Source organism: Panthera onca, chromosome B2 (genome assembly GCF_046562875.1).
Source record: "Panthera onca isolate mPanOnc1 chromosome B2, mPanOnc1 haplotype 2, whole genome shotgun sequence".
NCBI lineage: Eukaryota > Metazoa > Chordata > Mammalia > Carnivora > Felidae > Panthera > Panthera onca.
Genome location: NC_138343.1, coordinates 18698413 through 18722527, shown reverse-complemented (window position 1 = coordinate 18722527; position 24115 = coordinate 18698413). Strand labels below are relative to the sequence as shown.

The following is a 24115-nucleotide window of genomic DNA, read 5'->3' as shown; positions in this document are numbered from 1 at the left end:
GATCATTCTTCGTTATGGGGGCTGCCCCGTGTTTTCTAAACTGTTTAGCAGCATTTCTGGCCTCTACCCCACTGGCTGCCGGCAGTACCTTCCACCCCTCCACCCCTCCCCCACTTGCTGCAACCAAAAATGTCTCCAGGCGTTGCCGAATGCCTCCTGGGGAGCAAGACATCACCAGTTGAGAACTACTGCTCCAGAACCATAATTCTTCGCAAACAAACCAAAGTAACAACAACGACAACAACAATAAAACTCTCTGCAGACAATGTGCCTCGTTCATCTTGTTTCTTCTGCAGTGTTTAACACAGGATCTGAAAGAGTGTGAGTTGGAGACTATTTCTTAAATTACCGATCATTCCCATAAGGTTGACCCAACAACTTTTTTTGAGTATGCACGCATCATACACCATAAGCAGCCAAAGGATTACTGCTTGTCCTCCTCTCCCATTCCAGGGACTAAATATTTTCATCCTGGCCTTTGGAATTGCCCTTGTGGACATTTTTTTAAGGAGATTTCCATAGTGCAAATATTTTTGGACATCATCTCCGTGTCTGCATGCTTTAAAAAAAACTTTCTTCTCCCTAAAGATGACCCAGCCGGCCTCTTCTCCCCAGTCAAGGTCTTTGTGGCTCATGCATTTTTGAGCAGCAAGTTTTTATTGTATTTTCTGACTCTGCTCCCAGTACACAATGCTAAACTGAAGGCAGATACCAAAAAATATCCTTCTTCAGGGAGAGTCAAATGGTTAAGGGCCCCTTGTGTCAGAAGCCTGGCACTTTAGTCTGTTGAGATGAGGGTCATGTAAACCTTTAAAAGAGCTTCCTTATTTTGTATCTAAACAGAATTCATTGATAGTGTGGTTGGTGTGGTCAAAATCGAGATAAGAAAGACAGAAAGCAAGGAAATGGTTTCACACTTTAAATATATTGTTATTTTATTTTCTAATTATATTTTTTATTTGAGGGGGGAAGGGCAGAGGGGGAGAGAGAATGAGAGAGAGAGAGAGAGAGAGAGAGAGAGAGAGAGAGAGAGTCTTAAGCAGGCTCCAAGCTCAGTGTGGAGCCCGATACCAGGCTCAATCCCACCACCTTGAGATCATGATATGAGGTGCCACTGAGGATCAGACCCTCAAATGACTGAGCCAGCCACCTGTCCCAAATACATCATTACTTTCAAAGGCTTATAATCTAAATTCTCAGTGCACAGTTAGTGGGTGGAATATAAAAATATGAAATAATAGAATAAACTTTTAGCATTTTTGAAGAGCTTCATATATATTATGATGTTTACCACAGACACACCACACACACACACACACACACACACACACACACTCACTCACACAAAAGTGTTACAGACTTGGAAACTGAGACTCAGATCAAAGAACTTGCACAAATCAGACAGCTAGCCAGTAAAAAGTCTGAAATCTAGGTCCAATTCTATTTGTTCTCAAAGCCCACGCATTTACCCCTTGCTTCACACCTTGTGGGAGAACCGCACCCCATTTTCTACCTCTACACTTTTTTAAACATTGAACAATACATGCATTTTTTATTGCTGCTGGAACACATTTCCACAACTTCGCGACTTACTATTCATATATTCGCTTACATCTTTTGCAGGTCAGAAATCCGAGCATAGCACGGCCCAGCTGGTTCTGCTTCTTCAAATCTTACCAGGTCAAAATCAATGTTATCAGGCAGGGCTGCAGTTCTCATCTGGGTCTTGGGATCCTGTTGTGAGCTTGCTGGTTGCTGGTAGAGTTGTTTTTTTTTCCTTCTCACGCGTTCCTCGCAGTTTCCTCTGAGCCAACAACCGCAGGATGCATCCTGATGCTTTGAATGTCTCCAGCTTCTCCTTCGGCTTCCTCTTCTGCTTACCCACCTGAGAAAGTTCTGTCCTTTAAAGGTTCGTGTAATTAGATTCGGTTCACCCAGGTCGTCTCCCTCCTGATGATCAGCTTCTGGGGATGAATCCTTGGACATTTTTGGGAAACCATCTTAAAAATTCTGCCAACCGGGAACAATTTCTGATGTAACGGAATTTGTATTGCTGTATGTTAAAATGTAGTAATACTGTGTGTGTCCAGGTGATAAAGTCCCTACCAAAGAGACAGTCTTCTAAAAGTCTTAATTAAACAATTCCTTTGTTTTTATGTAAAATGTTTTTTGCTCTATAACCTACCTTCCTATTTGTAAAGACGTATATAGTAAATACGTATACATTAATAATCATCAATGTACATTTCATGTAATTGTACACCTTATGTAACAAATGTTATACATTTTATAAATACGTACATAATATAATTTTTATAAGATTATGATCATCGTGTATATACCATTCTCATCCTTTTTTATACTTACATTGTTTCTTGTTATTAAATATTCTTTCAAGCCTGATTTTTAATCGCTCCGCAGCAGTATATCATTTTTTTTTTCACTTAAGCCAACCACCCCTTGGTTGTATATTCACATCATATTGAACACATTTCACAAAAAATCTTTACACTTCTCTGTGCTTATTTTCACAGGTGAGTATCTAAGATCAGGAATACTAAATCAAACACAGGATTCACAGTAAGAACTATCAATATTCTAACTGCAGCCAGCAATGGATGAGAGTGTCCAATTTACTCACATGCTTGCCAAAACGGACTCCCACCATATTTTTCAGTTTTGCCTACTTGGTAGACAAAATAATAACATTTCGTTGTTATTTTATTTTATTTTATTTTTTATAGTTTTTTTAATATTTATTTATTTTTGAGAGAAATAGACACAGAGCACAAGCAGGGGAGGGGGCAGAGAAAGAGGGAGACACAGAATCGGAAGCAGGCTCCAGGCTCTGAGCTGTCAGCACAGAGCCCCACGCGGGGATGGAACTCACAAACCATGAGATCATGACCTGAGCCAAAGTCGGATGCTTAACCGACAGAGCCACCCAGGCACCCCTCATTGTTATTTTAATTTGCAATTTCTAATTCTAAAAAAAAAAATGTGAATTATTTTATGCTTGTTGAGCATGTATGTCTTTTGTGTTGTAATGTACTATTCCTTCATTTTTTTTCAGCTGGAGTATTTAACATTTTCTTTAGAATTTTTATCTTTCCATATCATATTTATCTTTGCCTGGCACACTGGTTCAAATATTTTTTCTGTTCGTAGTTTGCCTGCTAATTTCTTTGACAGGTGTGTGTGTGTGTGTGTGTGTGTGTGTGTGTGCACGTGCGCGCGTATGAGGTGGTTTTCAATCTTATATAATCATGAGTATCAATGTTTTGCTTTATTGCTTCTCTTTTTGCTTATAAGCTTACAAATTTTTTCCACACTATATAGTCAAATGAAGTGCATAGAAACAAACTGTAAGTAAATAAGGAACTCGTGAGGTTCTGGCATGATTGTCTTTCATACTCCCTCACTGCCATTCGGGTAAACAATGGTGACACTAGGGAGTCCTCCTTCCACCCCAGGGTTAGACATACAAACAAAACCAAAAATCATTTCTCTCAAAGGACTCCTTCCCTTTGTTTCCTATTTCCTTTCACCACTTCGCTAAGCCACCCAGACTCAAAATCTCCTCCATGACTTTTCCTTCCCTACTGTGACTCACAGCTAATCATTTGCCACTGTCTTCTACCTTGTTAAGAAGATTTTATAGCCATTCCTTCCTCTTTTCAGCCATATGTTTCATCACTTTCCCAAATGCAAATGTATAAGCAAATCGATAGACGGACAGATACACAGAGAAGTGGTGAGTTTTAACTGAAACAGAATCATGCCATATACTTTTGTCCACAAGTGTTTTTTTTTTTTTCATATAATAAGAAATCATGGTCATCTCTATGAGTCATAAAATACACGTCTAACAGTATGTTACTTAAAATGAATTTTTCCCGGGGTGCCTGGGTGGCTCAGTCGGTTAAGTGTCTGACTTCAGCTCAGGTCATGATCTCACAGTTTGTGACTTCAAGGCCCCCGTCGGGCTCTGTGCTGACAGCTCGGAGCCTGGAGCCTGCTTCCGATTCTGTGTCTTCCTGTCTCTCTCTCTCTCTCTCTCTCTCTGCCCCCTGCCCTGCTCACACTCTGTCTCTGTCTCTCGAAAAGTGAATAAACGTTAAAAAATTTTTTAAATGAACTTTTCCCCTTGATCCTCCTTTATATCTTCCATCCACAGTCCCCTAACACCTTTCCATCCCACCCGCTCCACATAACACGTTTTATCCTCTCTGTGCTCATTTAACCAGATCTATACATGCACACACATATGTGAACACAGGGACAACACATTGATAGAGGTGATATTCATCGTTACACAAAAAGCATTTTATATATTGTATATACCTGCCTATACCCTTTCTCAACAGTATCTGATGGAATTCTCTTCAATTATTACAGCTCTAATTTATTATATTCGATGGCTGCATAATATATTAACACTGCAGATGTCGCTTGACTTATTTAACCATTCCCTACTGATGACATTCATTTTTCTTCATTTTGATATTTTATTTATTTATTTATTTAAGAGAGAGAGAGAGTGTGTGTGTGTGAATGGGGGAGGGGCAGAAAGAGAGAGAGAATTGAAAGCAGGCTCCACGCTCAATGTAGAGCCTGAAGCAGGACTCAGTCCCATGACCCTAAGATCATGACCTGAGCCGAAATCAAGAGTTGGACGCTCAGCTGTCTGAGCCACCCAGGTGCCTTTATTTTTATATTCTTAGCAAAAAGAATGTGACAGTAAAATCCATTACTAGTGCTTTTATTCCTGTGGATGGGTTTCCAAGGTGAGATTGCTGGGTCAATGAGTGCTCATATTTTAAATGCTAATAGATGTTGTCAGATTGCTTTCCAAAAGCCTGCATATGTATTTACATATGTAAATATATAAGCATATATATATATGTATATATATACATATATGTATATATTTCCATAGCAATTTATAAGAAAATCTATTTTTCTAAATCCTTGCCACCAGTAGATCACCTCTGAATTATTAATTCATAACATTATTCTATGATGATAAGAGACAGTGGCCTCTATTATTGTATTTCACATATGTCTGTCATAGATACAAAACCTAACAAGATTAGGTTACATTTTATTCTCAGCTGTTGTGTTATTTGATGCATATAAATTGTGTCATAGTATATCTTTTTCATAAATGATACCTTTTATCATTATAAAATGTTCTTTTACTGTTTAGACCTGTTTAAACCTCAAATGTCAACTTTCCTGATATGGACATTGTTTCCTGGGACAGCTTTATTTTTGTTTGAATTTTCTGGTATCAGTTCATCCATAGGTGTTCAACATTTCTTTAACTATGTTATGCTTGTTTACTGTAAGTACTGTATAGTTGGGGCTTTCTTTCTAATTCACTTAGACAGGATCTTTTAATGGGGAAATTATCACATTATTAAAATATTATATGTTTTATTTTATTTCTTTTTTATTCATTTTACTTTTCTACTCCCTCCTTTCCTTTTCTTTGTGTTGCTGATTAGCATAGGATGATATTCGTTTATCTTGGTATTTCCTTCCTTACTGTATGTGCTACCCTATTCAATTATGATTACTTTCTCCAGAGTGTAGGCATAGGCAAAAAGTCCAAAGTTAGAAGTGCACCACACAGTGTCTGGTCTAATAAGGGAGCGATAAAAAAAAAAGTGCAAAGTGAGAGACCCCTGGCAAAGGGAAAGATATGGAAGTGTATGTCTAAAGAAAGCATAAAAGTGTCCCATGAGAGAATAGGACATGTTTTAAAAACCTAACAGTTTCTGCCATTTGACAACACCAAAGAAATAAGCCCTTCTCTGCCTTCAGCTCTGTCCTGTTCCTGGTTAGATCACAAAGGACTCAATAACCACAATTCACAAGATGGAGAGAAGGGGTAGAAGCATAATACTCAAAACTAGAAAAGGATATATTCAAGTTCTGCCTGCACTTCTCAATATTTAGGGCCAGTCTGAAGTAAACTGTAGGCTGGGTGAAGCCTTTAAAAGATGTTGAAAACATTTTTTTGTTACTAGCCCAACTAGGCATATGAACCAGTGATTTCAGACTGGAGGCAGGAGTGGTAATAAGATCAAAGGAGGAATATTGGATCACCACAGACTCCCTTCATACAGGTACCCACCTCATACGCTAACTCCACCTGCTACGTTTGTGGTAGAAGGCGAGGACCCCCTTATTCCTGCACCTGTTAACACTTGAATCAGATGATGATGTTACTGGCAGCTTTGCGACCACACACTCTGTATCTTCCCTGGCTAAATCCACAATCGCTGAATCCAGTCTTGTTATTTTTAAAATCAAAGTGCCGGGTGATAATTTATATCCAATAAAATATACATATTCAATTGACAAACATATGCACCCATTTATTCCCACCACAAGTAAAATATAATGCATTTAGCATCACCTCCCCAAATCCCCCCATGTCCTTTGCCGTCAATCCTTCCATCGCCAACACACACGCACACACACACACACACACACACACACACACACACACTCACACTCACTCGCTCACTCCTGGCGACCACTTATCTGATTTCTACCATTATAGATTAGAATTATGTTTAATATTCATACATATGGAATGATACAGTATCTACTCTTTTGTCTCAGACTTCTTTTACCCAGAACAATATTTTGATACTCATCACTTTTTTATTATGAGTAACCATCCTTCTTATGATTGTACTGCAATTTATTTATTAATTCATCTATTAATAGATATTTGGATGTTACAAAGTTTTGACTGTTGTGACCAGGTTTCTATGAACATTCATGCTGAAATCTCTTTGTGGACATCTTTTCATTTTTATTTGGTAATAGCAGTGGAATCACTGGGTCTTTTGTAGGTGTTTATTTCCTTTAACAAAAAACTGTCAGTTTTCCAAAGTGGTTGTACCACACCAGCAAAGTATGAAAGTTTCCTCCAAGTCACCATTAACGCTTGGTAGTTTCTTTTTTATATATTTTAGCATATTAGTAATCGTGAAGTGGTAACACATGGTTTTAACTTGCATTTCCTGATGACTAAAGATTCTTAGGTGATATAAACTAACTGGATATTTCATCTATTCTTTTCTGAAACTTCTAAGTATAATTTTTTAAAAGTACGTTATTTTCTTCTTATTAGTGAATGTAAAAGTTCTCTATATCGTCTGGGTACAAACCATTTTTTAGATACATGTACTGTAATTGGTTTCCCTCATTTTGTAACTTGCCTTTTTATTTTTCCCAATGGCAACTTGCTTAGAAAAAGTGTAATTTTGTTGAAATCCAATGGATCATTTATTTTTCTTTTAAAGTAAGTCATTTCTGTCTCCTGTCTAAGAAAACTGCCAAGATTATGAAGATTTCTCCTATGTTTTCTTCTAAAAGTTTTGTTGCCCTGGCTATGACTTCTAGGATATAAAGTGATGAGACTCGACATCCTTGCCTCGTTCCTGATTTATAAAAGGAAACATTGAACATTTCTCTATTAAGCCAGAGAAATGTATGCTGTACTATTCAAGTCTTTAAACTATATTAGGATCTAATTTATTACCCAATATATGATCTATCGTGCCTTCTGTTTCCTCGAAAAGAAGGTGTATTTTGCTGTTTTTAGGTAAAGTGTTTTGTAAAATCAATTGAATCAGGCTGGTTGGTAGTGTCATTCAGATCTTGTATATCCTTCCTGATTTCTTTTTCATCTCTTTGCATTTCTCTGATGATGAGTGATATTGAGCATCTTTGCATCTTACCTGCTGGTCATCCATATATCTTCCTTGGAAAATGTCTATTCAGATCCTCTGCCCATTTCTTAATCAGCTTCCATGATTTTTTTTTTTTGTTATCGACTTGTATAAGTTATTCATATATTTTGGATATATTCCTCTATCAAATATATGATTTGCAAATCGTTCTCGCATTTGGTAGATTATCTTCATTTCATTTCATTGGTGGTTACCTTTGTTGTGTAGAAGCTTATTTAGTTCAATGTAATCCCACTTGTTTGTTTCTGTTTTGTTTACTTGTTTTGCTTATTTCCTTTGCTTTTGGTACCAAATCCAAAAACAGTCATCAAGACTAACATCAAACAATTCACCTCCTGTATATTCTTTGAGAAATTTTATGGTTTCAGGATGTTCCAAGGCTGTTTCATCTCTGTCATTCGGCACACATTTAGGATTGTTATATCTCCCTGGTAAATTGTCCCTTTTATATTCGTCTCCAAGTCTACTCTTAGATTTCTCATATGAGATATTAATGGGGCCACATCAGCTTTCTCTTGTGTAGCATTTCCATGGTTTCTGTTTTTCTGTCCTTTCGTCTTCAAGTTAAACTTCTTTTTAAAATTTTTTTAATGTTTATTTATTTTTGAAGGAGAGAGAGAGAGAGACAAAACACGTGCAGAGGAGGGGCAAAGAGAGAGGGAGACACAGAATCCGAAGCAGGCTCCAGGCTCTGAGCTGGCAGCACAGAGCCTGATGTGGGGCTCAAACCAAAGTCGGACACTTAACCGACTGAGCCACCCAGGCCGCCCCAAGTTAAACTTTTGTCTTCAGATTTACAGGGCATGTCTCATAGACTGCATATAGTGGAGTCTTGCCTTTTCATTTAGATCGACAGTCCCAGCTTTTTAATTTAATTATTTAGTCGACATTTTATGCCATTATTCACATGGTTGAGTTTGCCTACCGTCTTGCTGTTGTGTTTTTTGCTTCTTTTCTCTTCACATTGAACTTCTCCTGCCTTCTTCTTGGTATCTTACATGTGTTTTTAGTATTATATCTTATTTTCTCTATTGTTTCTACACTTTCCTCTATTACTTTCTATTGTTTCTACATCTTTGAGGCGGTTCTACTATTCAACCCAAGACTAATAGCATGGATTTGAATTTTTAAATTCAAATTTTTAAATCCACGTCTGGTTATCATCAATGTTGTATAATTTCACACTTCACACCTGACAGTTCACACTGTCTGCCTCGTGCTTCTCATTTCACAAATGTAATAAGCTCACAATTTGATTCTATTTCCTACCCCCCACCCATGATAACAATCATGTCTTTTAACAGTACATGGTTTACAACGCCACCACAGAATGCCATTTTATTTTTTTAAATAGTAAGTTACATTTTAAGAAAAGTATCAGAAAAATTAGTCTTTAGTATTTACCTCTATATGTGCCATTTTGGTTCTTCTCCATTCTCCTGTGTCAATCATCTTGTAGCATTTTCCCTCCAGCCTGAAGAACATTCTCTAGTTCTGATGGTTTGTTTGTAGTGCTGGTCTGCTGTAGAAATATTTGTTCAGCTTTCCTTCATCTGAAAATGTCCTCATACCAGCCTCAATTTTTGAAGGATGTTTTTTTGCCAGATACGAATTCTGGAATGACATTTCCTCAGCACTTCGAATATGTCATTACATTGATTTCTGGTCTCCACCGTTTCTAATGATAATGTTAGCCATTTTTCATACCATTATTCACTTCCATATAAAGGCTTTTTTCTCCTTCTGTCTCTTTTCAGAATTTTCACTTTAACTTTGGTGTTCTACAGTTTGATTCTGATACTACTTTTTAAAGATTTTATTTGTTTTATTTTTTTAATGTTTATTTTTGAGAGAGAGAGAGAGAGAGAGAGAGAGAGACAGAACTCAAAATGGGATCCAGGTTCCACACTGTCAGCATACAGCCCAACACAGGGCTTGAACTCACAAACTGTGAGATCGTTACCTGAGCCAAAGTCAGACACTTAACCTACTGAGCCACCCAGATGCCCCTAAAATTTTATTTGTTTAAGTAAACTTTACACCCAACGTGGGGCTCAAACCTATGACCCTGAGATTAAGAGTTGCAGGCTCCACTGACTGAGCCAGCCAGGCATCCCAGCTACAATATTCCCAATACAGGTGTCCCTTTTATACATTCTTTTGGGGTTCACTGATGATATTCAACTTATAATTCAATACATTCCATCAAATTTGGGAAATTTCCAGTCATTACTCTTTTAATACATATTTCTTCCATTTTATGACCCTCCTTTCCTTCTAAGATTTGCATTACATGTATGTAAAACTCCCCATGGGTCTCTTGAGTCTTTCTTCATTTCTGTCTTGGCTTTTTCTTTTCTGTACTTCAGATTGGTTAATTCATTTTAATTCTTGGACTTTAAGTTCCATAACTTCCATTTGGTTTGTTGATTATAGTTTCCAGATCTCTGCTGGGATGATCTAACCATTCATTTAGACCCTATTTTCCTTTACTTGTCAGAAATTAATTTCCTTAAATTCATGAACATACTTACAATGAAATGTTTTAATGGCTTTTCCTGCTAAGTTTAATATTTGAATCATCTTGGAGTTATTTTATTCACTATTTTCTTTTGTCTAAGATTTATATTCCCTTGATCTTTGCATACATCATAATTGCAGATCATATAATGTACTCCAGAGAAGACTCTGGATTCTGTTATCTGCCTTGAGAAAGTGTTGATTTTTTTTTTTTTAGTTAACAGTTCGATTACTGGCAAATCCCATTAAACTTCCGTAGGCTTGAATGTACATTTAGTTACAACCTATCTGTGAAAAACCAAGGGTTTTCAAGCCACATGAACTTATCAGAACTCAACCTCAAAACCATAAATCCTCTGATGATCTTCCTGAAGCATGGTGGCAGGTTTTCCTCAGGGCAGACTCAGAGTATGCCACTTAGAGCATATGATTTTTTTAATATATATAGGACCTTAAAAATTCAAGTATAGTTGGCACACAATGCTCCATTAGTTTCAGGTGTACAACATAGCAATTCAACTTCTCTCTATGTTGTATTACAGTCACACCAAGTGTAGCTACCATCTGTCACCATGTTAGGGTATTACAATATCAGTGACAATATTTTCTATGCTGTACCTCTTATTCCCATGACCTATTCATTCCTTAACTGGAAGCCTGTATCTCCCACTCCCTTTCACCCATTTTATCCATCCCCCTATCTCCCTTCCCTCTGGGAATCACCAGTTCTCTATATTTATAGGTCAGATTCTGCTGTTTGTTAGTTCATTTGTTTTGTTTTTTAGATTCCACATAATGCACGAAATCATACGGTATTTGTCCTTCTCAGTCTGACCAGTTTCACTTAGCATAATACCCTCTCGATCCATCCATTTTGTCACAAATAGCAAGATCTCATCCTTTTTTATGGCTGTGTGTGTGTGTGTGTGTGTGTGTGTGTGTGTGTATCCATTCATCTGTCAATGAACACTTGGGTTGCTTTCATATCTTGGCTATTGTAAATAATGCTGCAAAACATAGGAGTTTATATGTATTTTAGAAATAGAGTTTTCATTTCCTTTGGGTAAATACCCAGTACTAGAATTTTTGGATCGTATGATATTCCTATTTTTCATTTTTAAAGGAACCTCCATACTGTTTTCCACAGTAGTTGTACCAATTTGAATTCCTACCAACTATGCATGTGGGTTTCTTTTTCTCCACATCCCTGTCAACATTTGTTGTTTATTGACTTCTTCACTTTAGCCACCCTAACTGGTGTAAGGTGATGCTTAATTTGTGGCTTTGATTTGCCTTTCTCTGATAATTGGTGATATTCAACATCTCTTCATGTGTCTGTTATCCATCTGTATGTCTGCCCTGGAAAAATGTCTATTCAGTTCTTCTGTCCATTTTTTAACTGGATTGTTTGTGGTTCTGGTGTTGAGTTGTATGAGTTCTTTATATATTTTAGGCATTTACTCCTTATCAGATAATATCATTTGCAAATATCTTTTCCCCTTCAGTAATTTATCTTTTTTGTTGTTGATGGTTTCCTTTGCTGTGCAAGATTTTTTTTTCTTTTTTTGATGTAGTTCTAGTAGTTTATTATTCATATTTTTCCTTTGCCTGAGGAGACATATTTAGAGAACTGTTAGCTATGGCTGATGTCAGAAAAAATTACTGCCTGGTTTCTCTTCTAGGATTTTTATGGTTTCAGGTCTCACATTTAGGTCTTTAATCCATTTCGAGTTTATTTTTGCACATGGTGTAAGAAAGTGGTCCAGTTTCATTATTTTACATGTAGCTGTCCAGTTTTCCCAGCGCCATTTATTGAAAAGAATCTTTTCCCCATTGCATATTCTTATCTCCTTTGTCATAGATTAATTGACCTTTTAAATGTGGGTTTATATCTAGGGTATCTACCCTGTTCCATTAATCTATGTTTCTATTTTTTCTTTATACCATACTGTTTTGATTACTACAGCTTTGTAGTCTATCTTGCTGGCATTGTGATACTTCCAGTTTTGTTCTTCTTAGGATTGTTTCAGTTATTCAGGGTCTTCTGTGGTTCCATACAAATTTTAGTAATGTTTGTTCTAGTTTTGTGAAAAATGATGTTGGTATTTTAATAATGATTGCATTGAATCTATAGATTGGGGTAATATGAACATTTTGACAGCACGAATTCATCCAATCCATGAGCATGGAACACGTTTTCCAACACGTGTTGGATAGTGTTCCGAGTACAGGTCTTTCACCTCTCTGGTTAAGTTTATTCCTAGGTATTTTACTCCTGTGTGTGTGTGTGTGTGTGTGCAATTGTAAATGTTCTTCATTCCCACTGTATAGACTTTGAGCATCTTCATTTGCTGTCAAATCAATAATGAGGTATTAACATGCCTCTCCTGGTTTGAATTCCATCTCTGTTCCAGCTCTAGTATCTCTGTTCCGTTTTCAGGCTCACCTAGCAAAGCCCTTGTTAGTCTCCCTGAAACAAGGATTCATGGTGGATTTCCTATACTGAATTCTTAGTTCCCTTCTGCAAATCTCTCTGTTCTGTGTTCTACTTTGCAGACCCCAGCCGCTTCCACTGTCCTGCATGCCAAGCTCTGTCTCCTCAGCTCAGGGAGACTCTGCTGGGATTCTACCTGCCTGCTGTACTGTCAGGACACTGAGCCCAGGTAGAAATCCAGAGTTTGCCTTAAAATGTTCTCTTCTCTCAAGGATCAGGAAGTCTGGCGCTTCCTGATGGCCAATGCCCAGAACAGCTGTTTCATACATTCTCTCCAGTTTAATAATTGATTCTAACAGAAGAGCTAGTCTGATACCAACTACTCTGTCAGAGCCAAAATTGGAAGTTTCAATATTGTTTAAGTTTTTAATTAAAAAGTATAATTGGATATATTTATTGTCATGGGCAAGCTAGCACCCACGCTTATGTTTTCGTAATACAAATACAGGTTAATTATTTAAAAAGTTCACTTTATTTTATGGAACTACTACTCAACTTAATTATTAGATCCTCTTACATTGAGAAAAAAGACAAAATATTTACAAGTATTAGTAACCTGCTGATGCCTTTGGAATGTGTCAGCTGGGATCACCTAGAAAAAAATAAATGGAACAGGCATATTTTTTAATAATGTATGAGGTGCACAAAGGGAAAAAAACACTTGTCAAAACTGTATGTTACAGTACCCTATCTATATATAAATGCATATGTTTATAAAAGTGTGTTTTCCCTGTTGCACTAATCTTTTTTACTTGGCATATTTTTAATGGTTTTTCCAAATGACCTTTGTAAAATTAATCAAGGATCTGACACTATCCTTTGGAGAAATACAAAGAAAGAATGCTGCTTATAATAACTTTTGCATGACAAACAGCCAGAAAATGACAAAACAGAGAAAACATTAATACTAAAAAAATTAAAGCTTGAAAGTGGAACTAACTGAAAAATGTTGCCTTTTTGTCAGTAATATTTTTGTGTGTCTCTGAAATTCCAATCCCTTTTATTTTCTAGACCATTGTCTTAATTACTTGAGATCAGATAGATTTCTCAAAACAATTTACTAAGTAAAATACACCCCAATTTTTCAAGAGCTCTAACAGTGAGAAGCATCTCAAATTAAACATTAATAAAATGTACAGGAAATATGGGTAAAAAAATATAAATGCAAAGAAACTAGAAAGATGTCTGCAATTAGACCGGATGGAAATCTAAAAAGAAATTAAATTTAGTTATAATACATTTTCTATTCTTTTCTTTGAGAAAATTACTACTGAAGTGAGGCATATTTTCCCCCTGTAATTTAAATGGTAAGCTGCCAGATGTGTGTCTCATGCTTGAAGAGTCGAAGCTTTGCATTATTTAGCATATTAAGAATCACAGAATTTTTAAAAGGGCTCCTTTATTGCCTCGAGGTTCTAATTAAGTAAACCTTAGCCTGGTACATTTAAAACTTGCAATACAAGAGATTTTTGCTTTTTTCCCCCCATAGTCAAGTCACATCTATGTAATAAGTATAGAAAATCTTTAAGATGATATAATTTTTCTTTGGCTTGAAGAATTAAAGCTATCTATTATTTTAAGAAGTTTTTAATAGAGGCCAGCAATCTAGAAGACAACTAAGGATTCGAAATACTTTTTAATCATTGCAAGTTGCTTTCCTTATTTATACCAAAGCATATGTGTTTCATAAAGTCACTTCTATAACTATCAATCTCCCCCTCTCTCTCTTTTCCTTCTTCTGTCTCTGCTGTGGCCTCAATCATTCTCTTGTTAGACAAAGGCAATTCTAAGAAGCAACAAGATCCTAGGTTTTGGACTGATATCATGTTTTTATGTGTTTCTGTACGTGTGTCTGTCTGTGTTCAATATCTGATCACACGGCATTAATTAGTTGTCTTTCAGCAGTTTGTAGAAAGAGTCCCAGAAGCTTACGTGAAAACCATAATCAGGTGAAAGTTCTGTAGGCACACGACATTCATAAATCATACCCTTAAATACAGTTATTTTTGCCATTTTAGAAAATGTCAAAGGTGTCAACTCTGTCCAAATATACCACTTAACAGTGACTATTTTAGTAAATGGACTTGAAATGCATTCAGAGAACTGACAGTTAAAAGCACATAATCTAGTTCATAGTACCAATGAACAGTCTAAAGGCCAAAATAAGCACCAAAGTATGAATTCTCGATGACGTGTTGCAGTGACCCTGGCTGCAGCCATAGACTATGGCCTTAGCATTGTGTTTCTACATTAGAAATTGATGCCCCCAATTTTTGAAACGTGATTTTTTAATATCTAGGTTCCAGTTAGGAAACAGAAATGTTTCAACCACTTTTAGAGTGATAGTCCAATATCTATTGGAGGATACAACGAACAAACCAGGAATTACATAAGTTCAGGGAATGAGTTGACAACGTTCTCTGCCAGCAGCATGGTTTAAACCTAGAAGCAGTGACTTCTTGGATGCCGCAGACATGAATAAACAAATGTTTGTCATCATGTCAAGACACAAGAAATTCTCTTATCTTTTCTTCACAGGAAGAACTAACGGACACATGGATCTTTAAATCTGAGCGCTGACAAAGGGCAAGTATCAAAAAATTGGAGCTTGGGTTTGGCCGGGATTATTCCCTCCAAAGTCCAAAGTGCTTGGTAACAGGTGACGGGTACCTAATATGTTATGAATTGGTTTCTTACAAGTGTTAAGAAGCTTAATGGTTTCATATTTGGGGATGTTTTGACATTATTGGCAGCAGAAATGCAACAAAACTATCCTTACTTTCACTTCTGTCCAAACCATTAAACCACAATCTGTCCACAGGGAACCACATGACACTTGGGTACCCCTTCTGAAACTCAGCAATTAGTTGACTGGCAATAACACGTTATGCTTTATCCAGTATTTTTCAGTTTATAAAAACAGATTTGCATATGCTACTTATTTAATTCAAGCTATTTGATTAACTTTATTGCTGGCACAGAACTGCAAATATTTCTGCCACAGTACCCATCCAGCAGAAATCTCTGAGTATTTTGCCCTTGCAGGATAAAAATAGATTGATGCACGCAGGCCTTGCCTAATAAAATATTATCGTAATGTAAGAGCAGGAAGACATTTGGCTATTCTTTCTAAGAACAATGTTTAAGCATCACCCATTTTTGCCATGCTTAAGAAGATTTTACCTTTTGGGGCGCCGGGGTGGCTCAGTCGGTTGAGCGTCTGACTTCGGCTCAGGTCATGATCTTGCGGCTTGTGGGTTGGAGCCCCACATCGGGCTCTGTGCTGACAGCTTAGAGCCTGCACCCTGCTTCTGCTTCTGTGTCTCCCTCTCTCTCTGCCCCTAACCCACTCGCATTCTGTCCCTGTCTCTCTCAAAAATAAATAAACATTAAACAAAGAGAAGATTTTACCTTTTTCATGGAAGCATCTTTTTTTCATTATTCTTAAAAATACGAAACTCAACATCTTAAGCACAGTGAAAGAGTTCAGACATATTTTAATATGTTTCTCATGAGTGTTCTTTGGTTATCATCAATGAACACTTTCATTGAACTTAGAACATCCAAATTTATTTAGAAGAGTAAATTATTTTGCCCATTAGTAAGTCTCTAGTGATGAATGAAAATTACAGGTGAGAATAAAGTCATTGCCCAATACCACAATTAAGCAAGATATAGACGTACTCAAGGATGTATCTAATATTATGATAATCAACCCAGCAAAACAGGGGTGATTTTGTGAGCACCTATTATATGTATATAACTCTTACCATGAATTTTCACTAATCTCCAAATAGGGCCTGTTACCTCCCCTTTAAAGGTGAAGATACAAAGATTCAGAGTTTAAGGAATTTGACAAAGGACATTAAATGTCAGAGTCAAGGTATGAATTTAAGCCTCTCTGACTCCCATATTGAAGGTCTATCCCCACCCCCTAACCCCCCCCCCCCAACTAAACCTGCACTGATCTGAATTCTACTGATTCCTTCATTAGTGCATTTCTGGTAATAGACAGGGATTATGGCTAGTTGTCTCAAAAAGGAACAAAAACAGAGCTTTGACTCCACACCCTAACTGCTGACTTTTAGTTATTCATGCTAAGGAGGAAAGGAACAACAAAATACTGAAGAAAATAATAGTGATAGCCACACTGTTGAGTTCATACTACATCTCAGACTTTACAGGTTTCAAAGTCCCAAGTTAGCTACGAATTTAAAACTTTCCTCCTCAATGTTTTAAAACATTTCAATGACTAATACATTTTGCCAATTCAAATTTTGCCACTTTTTATGAGGGCATTATGCTAGGTGTATTTAACGAGTCACAAAAGAACAAATACTTTACAATTCTACTTATGTGAGAGACCTAATAGTCGAATTCGTAGGCACAGAAATTAGTATGGTGCTTGCCCAGGGCTGGGAGAGGGAAGAAAAAGGGAGTTAGTATTTAATGGGGACAGAGTTGCAGTTTGGGAAGATGACAAATTTCTAGAGATGGATAGTGGTGGTGGTTGTGGAACACTGTCCGTGTACTAAATGTCACTGACGTCTACACTTCCTAAGTGGTTAAAAGGGTAAATTTCCAGCGATCTCTATTTTTACCACAATTAAAAACATTTTTCTACTTCCATATTTTTCAAAACCTAAATGAAATGCTAAGAAACTTTTTAAATGCTCTGGGACCTTAAACAATAAGAAGAGACTTCTGTTTAGAACCAGAGGGCTTAGACTCATCTCTCCCTTCCCCTTCCTTCTAAATATAACTGTAGATGCCGGAAATAATGTAAGAGGCAGACAAGGGAGAATTCTGAAAGTATACTGAGGAAGGAGAAGTGATTACAGACCCCGGAATCGGAGCACCAATGTAGGACAAGGCAACTTAATCCCATCCACCAACCATCCAACAGAAGACCCAGACCCAGCATCTTCAAAGCCGTCCTAACAGCAGATAGCGGTGAAGGTAGACTCATTTACCTACCTTTCAGAAAGAAGTCCCTCCAACACCATCAAGTGGGTCCGGTAGCATTGGAGAGGAGGGTAAACCAGCAGCCAGACTGGAATGAGCATCCAGGGGATACGTTCTCCTCCCCTGCAGCTTGAGACAGCCCTCCCGACCAAGACACAACAGGTAGCTGAGTGGCAGTAGCAGGTGGATCCTGTTGCCACTGTGGCTAGGCGAGGAAGCCTCTTAACATCCTGAGGCAGGAGACTCCCTTCCCCACCCAGAGCACCGGGTGGCCAGGCCTGGGGAAGCTCCTTCTGTCCTCTCAGAGGTTACTGGCAGGGTCCGGTGGGAGCCCCAGATGCACAAACTGAATAGTGCACACCAAAACAACACAGCATTTTTCAAGGGCTGATAGAGAAATACATACTACCAACCACAAATTCTATATTCAGTGACTACACTTCAGGAATGAAAGAAAATACACTTTCAGATGCAGGAAGGAAAGCTAAAAGAATCGGTCACCAGAAGACATATCCTTAAAGAATGGCTAAAGGAAGTTCTGTAAAAATGAAATGATAAAGGACATGATAAAAGAAGGAATCTTGAAGCATCTGGAAGGAAAAAAAGGAAAATGGAGTGATCACCAAATGAGAGTATACACTCTTCTTTCCCTTGTGAGTGTTATAAATCATATTTAGTGATTAAGACAATACTTATAACACCATGTGTTATTCAAGACGATTATATTTAAAAGTGTGGAAGGTAAAGGGACTTAAATGTGAGTAAGGTGTCTGCACTTGACTCAAACAGGTAAAATACCGATACCAGGAAACTGTGATAAGTCACATATTTACATGGCTACCTATAGAGAAACTACTTTGAAAACTACACAAAGAAATATATTCAAAAACTATAAACAAATCAAGACAGAATCCCAAAAAGCATTCGAGTAATACACAGGAAGGAAGTAAAAAGGAACAGAAAAATAAGAAACAAAGATAATGTGAAAATACATCTTAAAGTGGCAGACTTAAGCCTTACCATATCAACAATTACGTTAAATATAAATGGTCTAACTATATCAATAAAAAGGCAGATATTGAGAAACTAAATTTAAAAATATGACAAATTATATGCTATTTACGAAAAAAGTACTTCAAATTCAATGACGTAGATTAAAAGCAAAAAGAAAAATGAAAAAAACATATCATGCAGACATTAATTTTTAAAAAATGAGATTGGCTATCTTAATATCATATAAAATAGATAATTAATATCAGATAAAATATCAGAGAAAACAGAGCTCACTGCAAAGACAATTGCCAGAGAGGAGGATTATATAATAATTAAATGATCAATCTACTTATAAAATATAACACTTAAATACACGTGCACCAAACAGCAAAATGCAAAATATGTGAAGTGAAAACTGACAGAGCTGAAAAAGAAATAGAAAACTTCCCAATTATAGTTAAGGATTTCAACACTCCCCTCTCATCAAATGATAGCACCGCTAGACATAAACTCAACAAGCATATAGAAAATCGGACCCACACAATCAACACACAATATCAACTGAAACATGTACGCTATACCCAAAAACAGCTCAATATACATTTTTTTTCGGGTGCCTATGGGTCATTCACAAATATACCCTGGGCCATAAAAGAAACTTCATCAAACTGAAAATAACTGCAATCATGTAGAATAATTTTTCTGATCATCATGAAATCAGACCAGTGGTCAATAACAGAAAGACAAGAGGAAACCTTTAAGCCCTTGGAAATTGAACACACTTCTAAATTATCTGTGGGTCAAAGAAGAAACCTCAGAGGCAATAAAAAATAGAACTGAATAAAAATGAAGATCAACATTTGTGAGGTTCAGCTAAAGTAATACTGAGAGGGAAATCTATAGCACTAAATGCTTACATCAGGAAAGGGAAAAATCAATAATCTAAGATCTTATCTCAAGAACCTAGAAAAAACAAGAACAAAATAAAATCAAAACAAGTTGATGGAAGAAAATAATAATGATTAGAATAGAAAGCAGTGAAACTGAATTGAATTTCCAAAAAAAATTGATTAAATTAATACACCTCTAGCAAACCTGGCAAAGACAGAGAAAAGAAACAACTCACTAATATTAGAAATTAAGCAGAATATTATTACAGATACTGCAGTCACAAAAAAGAAAAAGAAATGCTTTGAATAACTAATGTTCATACGTCCAACAACTTAGAAGAAATAGATCAACTCCTCAAATACTAAAAGTAACCAAAGTTCATTCCAGGTGAAAGAGATCATCTGAATAGTCCTGTAACCATTAAATTAACTGAATTCACAATTTTGAAACTCTAGGCCCAGATAGTTTCCCTGTACAATCCTACAAAAATATACAGGAGAATTAACACAAATTTTATTTAATCTCCTCTAGAAAATAGAGGAGCGAACACTTTCTAATCATGTAATGAGGCCATTTGAACCCTGACACCAAAACAAGACAAAGTGCATAAGAACAAAAGTACAGACCAATATCTCTCAGGAGCTTAAAAACTCCTCAACAAACTATTAGTAGATTGAATCCAACAGTGTGTGAAAACAATTCCATAGCTTTTCTATACGGCTACAGTATTCATTTCTGTGCGGCCTTGAGATAAGCACATAAATCAATGGACTAGAATAGAGAAGGAAGAAAAAGTTCAAGAAATATGCTCAATGGCTGATTTTTTTAAATATTTATTTATTTTTGAGAAAGAAGGAGGAACAGAAAGAGAGGGAGACACAGGATCCAAAGCAGGGCTCCAGGGTCTGAACTATCAACACAGAACCTGACTCAGGGCTCAAACCCATGGACTGTGAGATCATGACCTGAGCCAAAGTGGGACGCTTAACCAACTGAGCCACCCAGGTGCCTCTCCATGGCTGATTTTTAAGAAAGGTGCAAAACCACCTCATTGGAGGAAAGATATCCTTTTTGACAAATGGTGTTGAAGAAATTAAACATCTATTCCAAAAATAATAATAATTATTATAAAATAAAATAAAATAAAAATTGACCTAAACCCCATTCCTTATATTAAAAATAACTTAAAATAGATCATCTTTTTGAAAAAAAAAAAACTGAGAAAATATCTAGGGTCTTAAGCTAGACACGGAGTTCTTAGACTTGACACTAAAAGGCTGAACCATAAAAGGAGATTGATAAATTGAACTTCATTAAGATTCAAAATCTCTACTTAATGAAAGACTCTGTTGAGAGGCTGAAAAGGCAAGGTGCAGACCGAGAGGATGTGTTTGCAAACCACATATTCAAGAACTATTGGTTTTCTCCAGCATGACATGTGTTACGGGGGGGAAATGACGAACTCCTCGTCTCTCCAACGACTAACTCACTACACTTCGTTAAAACTTTATTTGATGGTAATTATTCACACACATGATGCTTAATTTCTGCAAGTCTGAAAAGGTGAAAAAAAAAAGATGTCTTAGTATAAGTCTGTGTGAGGTAAAGGAAATGCTATTAATTATGGTTTAAAAAATGTTATAGTGTTTTAAAAAAAACAATGATGACATTTTTTAAATACTTGACCTTAGGAAGTTTTATGTGAATTTACGCATGCATGTGTGTGTGCATGTGTGATTGATAACATCTTAACGCCGGAGAAGACATGCTTGCTGATAAAAACAATACACCGGCCTAACCATAAGGAAACTAACTAAAGAGAATTCGTTTGAAAAGACAGGGTGGATAAAATGGGCAAAGATATTTGTGGTTTGGGCTCTGCATTGCTTTTCACTAAATCATGTTTTCACAACCTATGTCTCTTCACTGCACTCCAGGAACCATCAGTGCCTTTAAAACTAGCATCGTGCCTTCTCTATGTTTATGTCTATGCATGTCAAAACCATTACAGGATTTTTTTTTCACCAGAGCTTCAAACCTACCAACTTCTAACTGCTCAAGGCCCTACCGAAATAGTTAAGGTCTAGTGGTCATTTAACAAGTTATGGCAAATAATCTTAACCAAAAAAAGGTTTTGCAAATAAAAGTGGGTCAAACTCGCTGGCTTCTAGTAATGCAAAATACTCAAAGACCACGTGTTAAGTATGGTGTTACAAAGTGCCAAGTTCTTCTATCACTCATTGCCAAGGTGTCCGCATTCAAGAACAGACTGATTTCTCTAAGAAATAAGGAGACTTCCAAAAGACTGGCTGAGGGAAATATTGTTTCACTCAAAATCCTATTTTCTAATTTTTATTTCCTGTTTCTTATTCCATATGGATCATCTAATTAGACCAAGTGGAACATTCTGGATAAAATTAATTACTTCCCCTTTCTGGTCTTTTTTATTCTAACTTATTTCCACTTGGAACGAAGTCAACTGTATGTTCATAAGAAGTTAGACACTGGAACAAGGTGCACTAAATGAGTCAGACCATTAAAGTGTTCAAAGCCAGACTCACGTTTAGAAAGAGTTAATGAACTCATTTATTCCTGGGATGACTCACAATAGTGTTTACTTTTCATTTTCATATGTGGTCTTACCAGTTTGAAAAGCACAGTACTAGACCAAAGGCAGTGCTCCCTGCAGAGTACTTAGAGAAAGAGCCTATAGTACGTCTTCTTTGGAAAAAGGTCTACTCATGATTGCACTCCCAGGAAGAGTTGCAAGTTGTCAAACTCAGGGAATCAGAGTAGACGCCAGGGGCTGGGGAGGGAAGGGAAAATAGGGGGCCCTTCATCAATGGGCAGAAAGTTTCAATTATGCAAGATTAGTACATTCTAGAAGTTTGCTGTAGTACATCAGCCACATGATTAACAATACCATATTGCACCCTTAAACATTGGTTAAGAGGGTGCATCTCATGTTATATTGTGACCACCATAAAATAATACTGAAAAAAAGAAAAATGAAAGAGGCTGTAGTTAAAATCAGTCCTATCAAGGAGAGCAGTTGTAAAGTCATGTCGGAAAGCCCGCTGCTTTGTCATGTCTGAGGTGCAAATTCTCCTCGGCCATGGTTTCTTTGATAATTCATTTAGTACATGTTATCCCCACAGGTCCTTATTTCCAACTTGTCCAAACTGTGCATTTAGCGTTGGGTACTTCTGGAATGCTCAGTTGAAGAGTGGGGCCAAAGACAAGTTTGTTTTATCCCAGGTCTACAGCGACCCTTCCTTCCTTAAAAAATGCTCCCAAGCCTTTCTGGAAAGGTTCAAAATTTCCCAAACTGCTAGGTCGATGGTGGTGGTTCGTATTTAGTCCAGAACTATGACAGTATTTGTTGTCAACATGCACTCCTGCGATATCATTTTGCAAGGGTATTTGTCTAATACTGAGGCACTGAGTATCCACAGATTAAATAAGAGAGATTTCATCAGGGAAAAATCAGATTATTTTCATGGATAGTTCATTTGTTTGAGCAGTTGCTGAACAGACAAGGCATGCTTGCATTTGTCAACCCATAGACTACAAAACACACACGCGCGCACACACACACATACACACACACACACATCCACAAAACAGTGTGTGTGTGGAGGGAGGAGTCAGTACTTATTACCTCTGCATGAACAACCACATTCAGGAAAGTAAGTATCCTTTCAATTATTTCAAAAAGTACAAAAAGTGTTTCCAAAAATGACTTTATTAGTGATTCTTAAAATATCAATAACTTGAAGAGTTTTGAAATGGCCCAAGTCAACTGAGTGGGAAGAATGACAAATCAGTTTGAATGATAACACAAGTGAATTGCCTCTTTTTTTTTATGTTTCCTCGCCAAGCTATTTAACAGCCCAGGTACAGAGGAAAAACCGAGCGTGATGAATATATGAGAGCAAATAAAACGTTGAGGGTGTAAAATGTCCCGAAAGCACAAATTATAATCTGCGGTTGTCAGTCTCATACACACACACTCTGTAATTAGAAACATATTGGAATAGGGCAGCAAGCACGTATTTGTACTTTTCCCTCAAACCTTTATTCCCATCGTTCACACGTGACACATTCATTTTTATTGCCATTTCCACTCAAAACAAGAATTTGAAAGAGGCAGCCTGAAACCCTCCAGAATTTCTTGAACCCTTCCAAATAATGTTTCATCCTTCCCTCATGAAAGGAAGCAACACAGCCAGGATTCTAACCTGCTGGAAACGTTTTAAGCCCATCTCCTCTCTCTGCTCCCCAGATCCCTTTGACACACCCTTCTCCCTCCCTCCTTGGCGTTAAAGTGCGTCTCTACTTCCTTTACATCAGTGGGAACACTTCCCTTATGGGTGTCGGGATCTCTCAGAGGGGTCAGGGGCTGCCCTGCGGAGGAAATGACAAGCTGTGAAATGTAAAAGAACAATTCCTTCCACATGTTCCTTTGCTCCTGGAG

The 24115-nt window shown here is 37.0% G+C and overlaps 1 protein-coding gene across 1 annotated transcript in view; it reads right to left on the bottom strand.

Annotated features, from left to right (window-relative positions):
* LOC132667882 (uncharacterized) overlaps positions 1-24115 on the bottom strand; it is a 182431-nt gene that overhangs the window by 107704 nt on the left and 50612 nt on the right. The window contains 1 exon segment of the mRNA XM_078447612.2: positions 9843-9868. Coding sequence (XP_078303738.2) covers positions 9843-9868 — 26 coding nt within the window.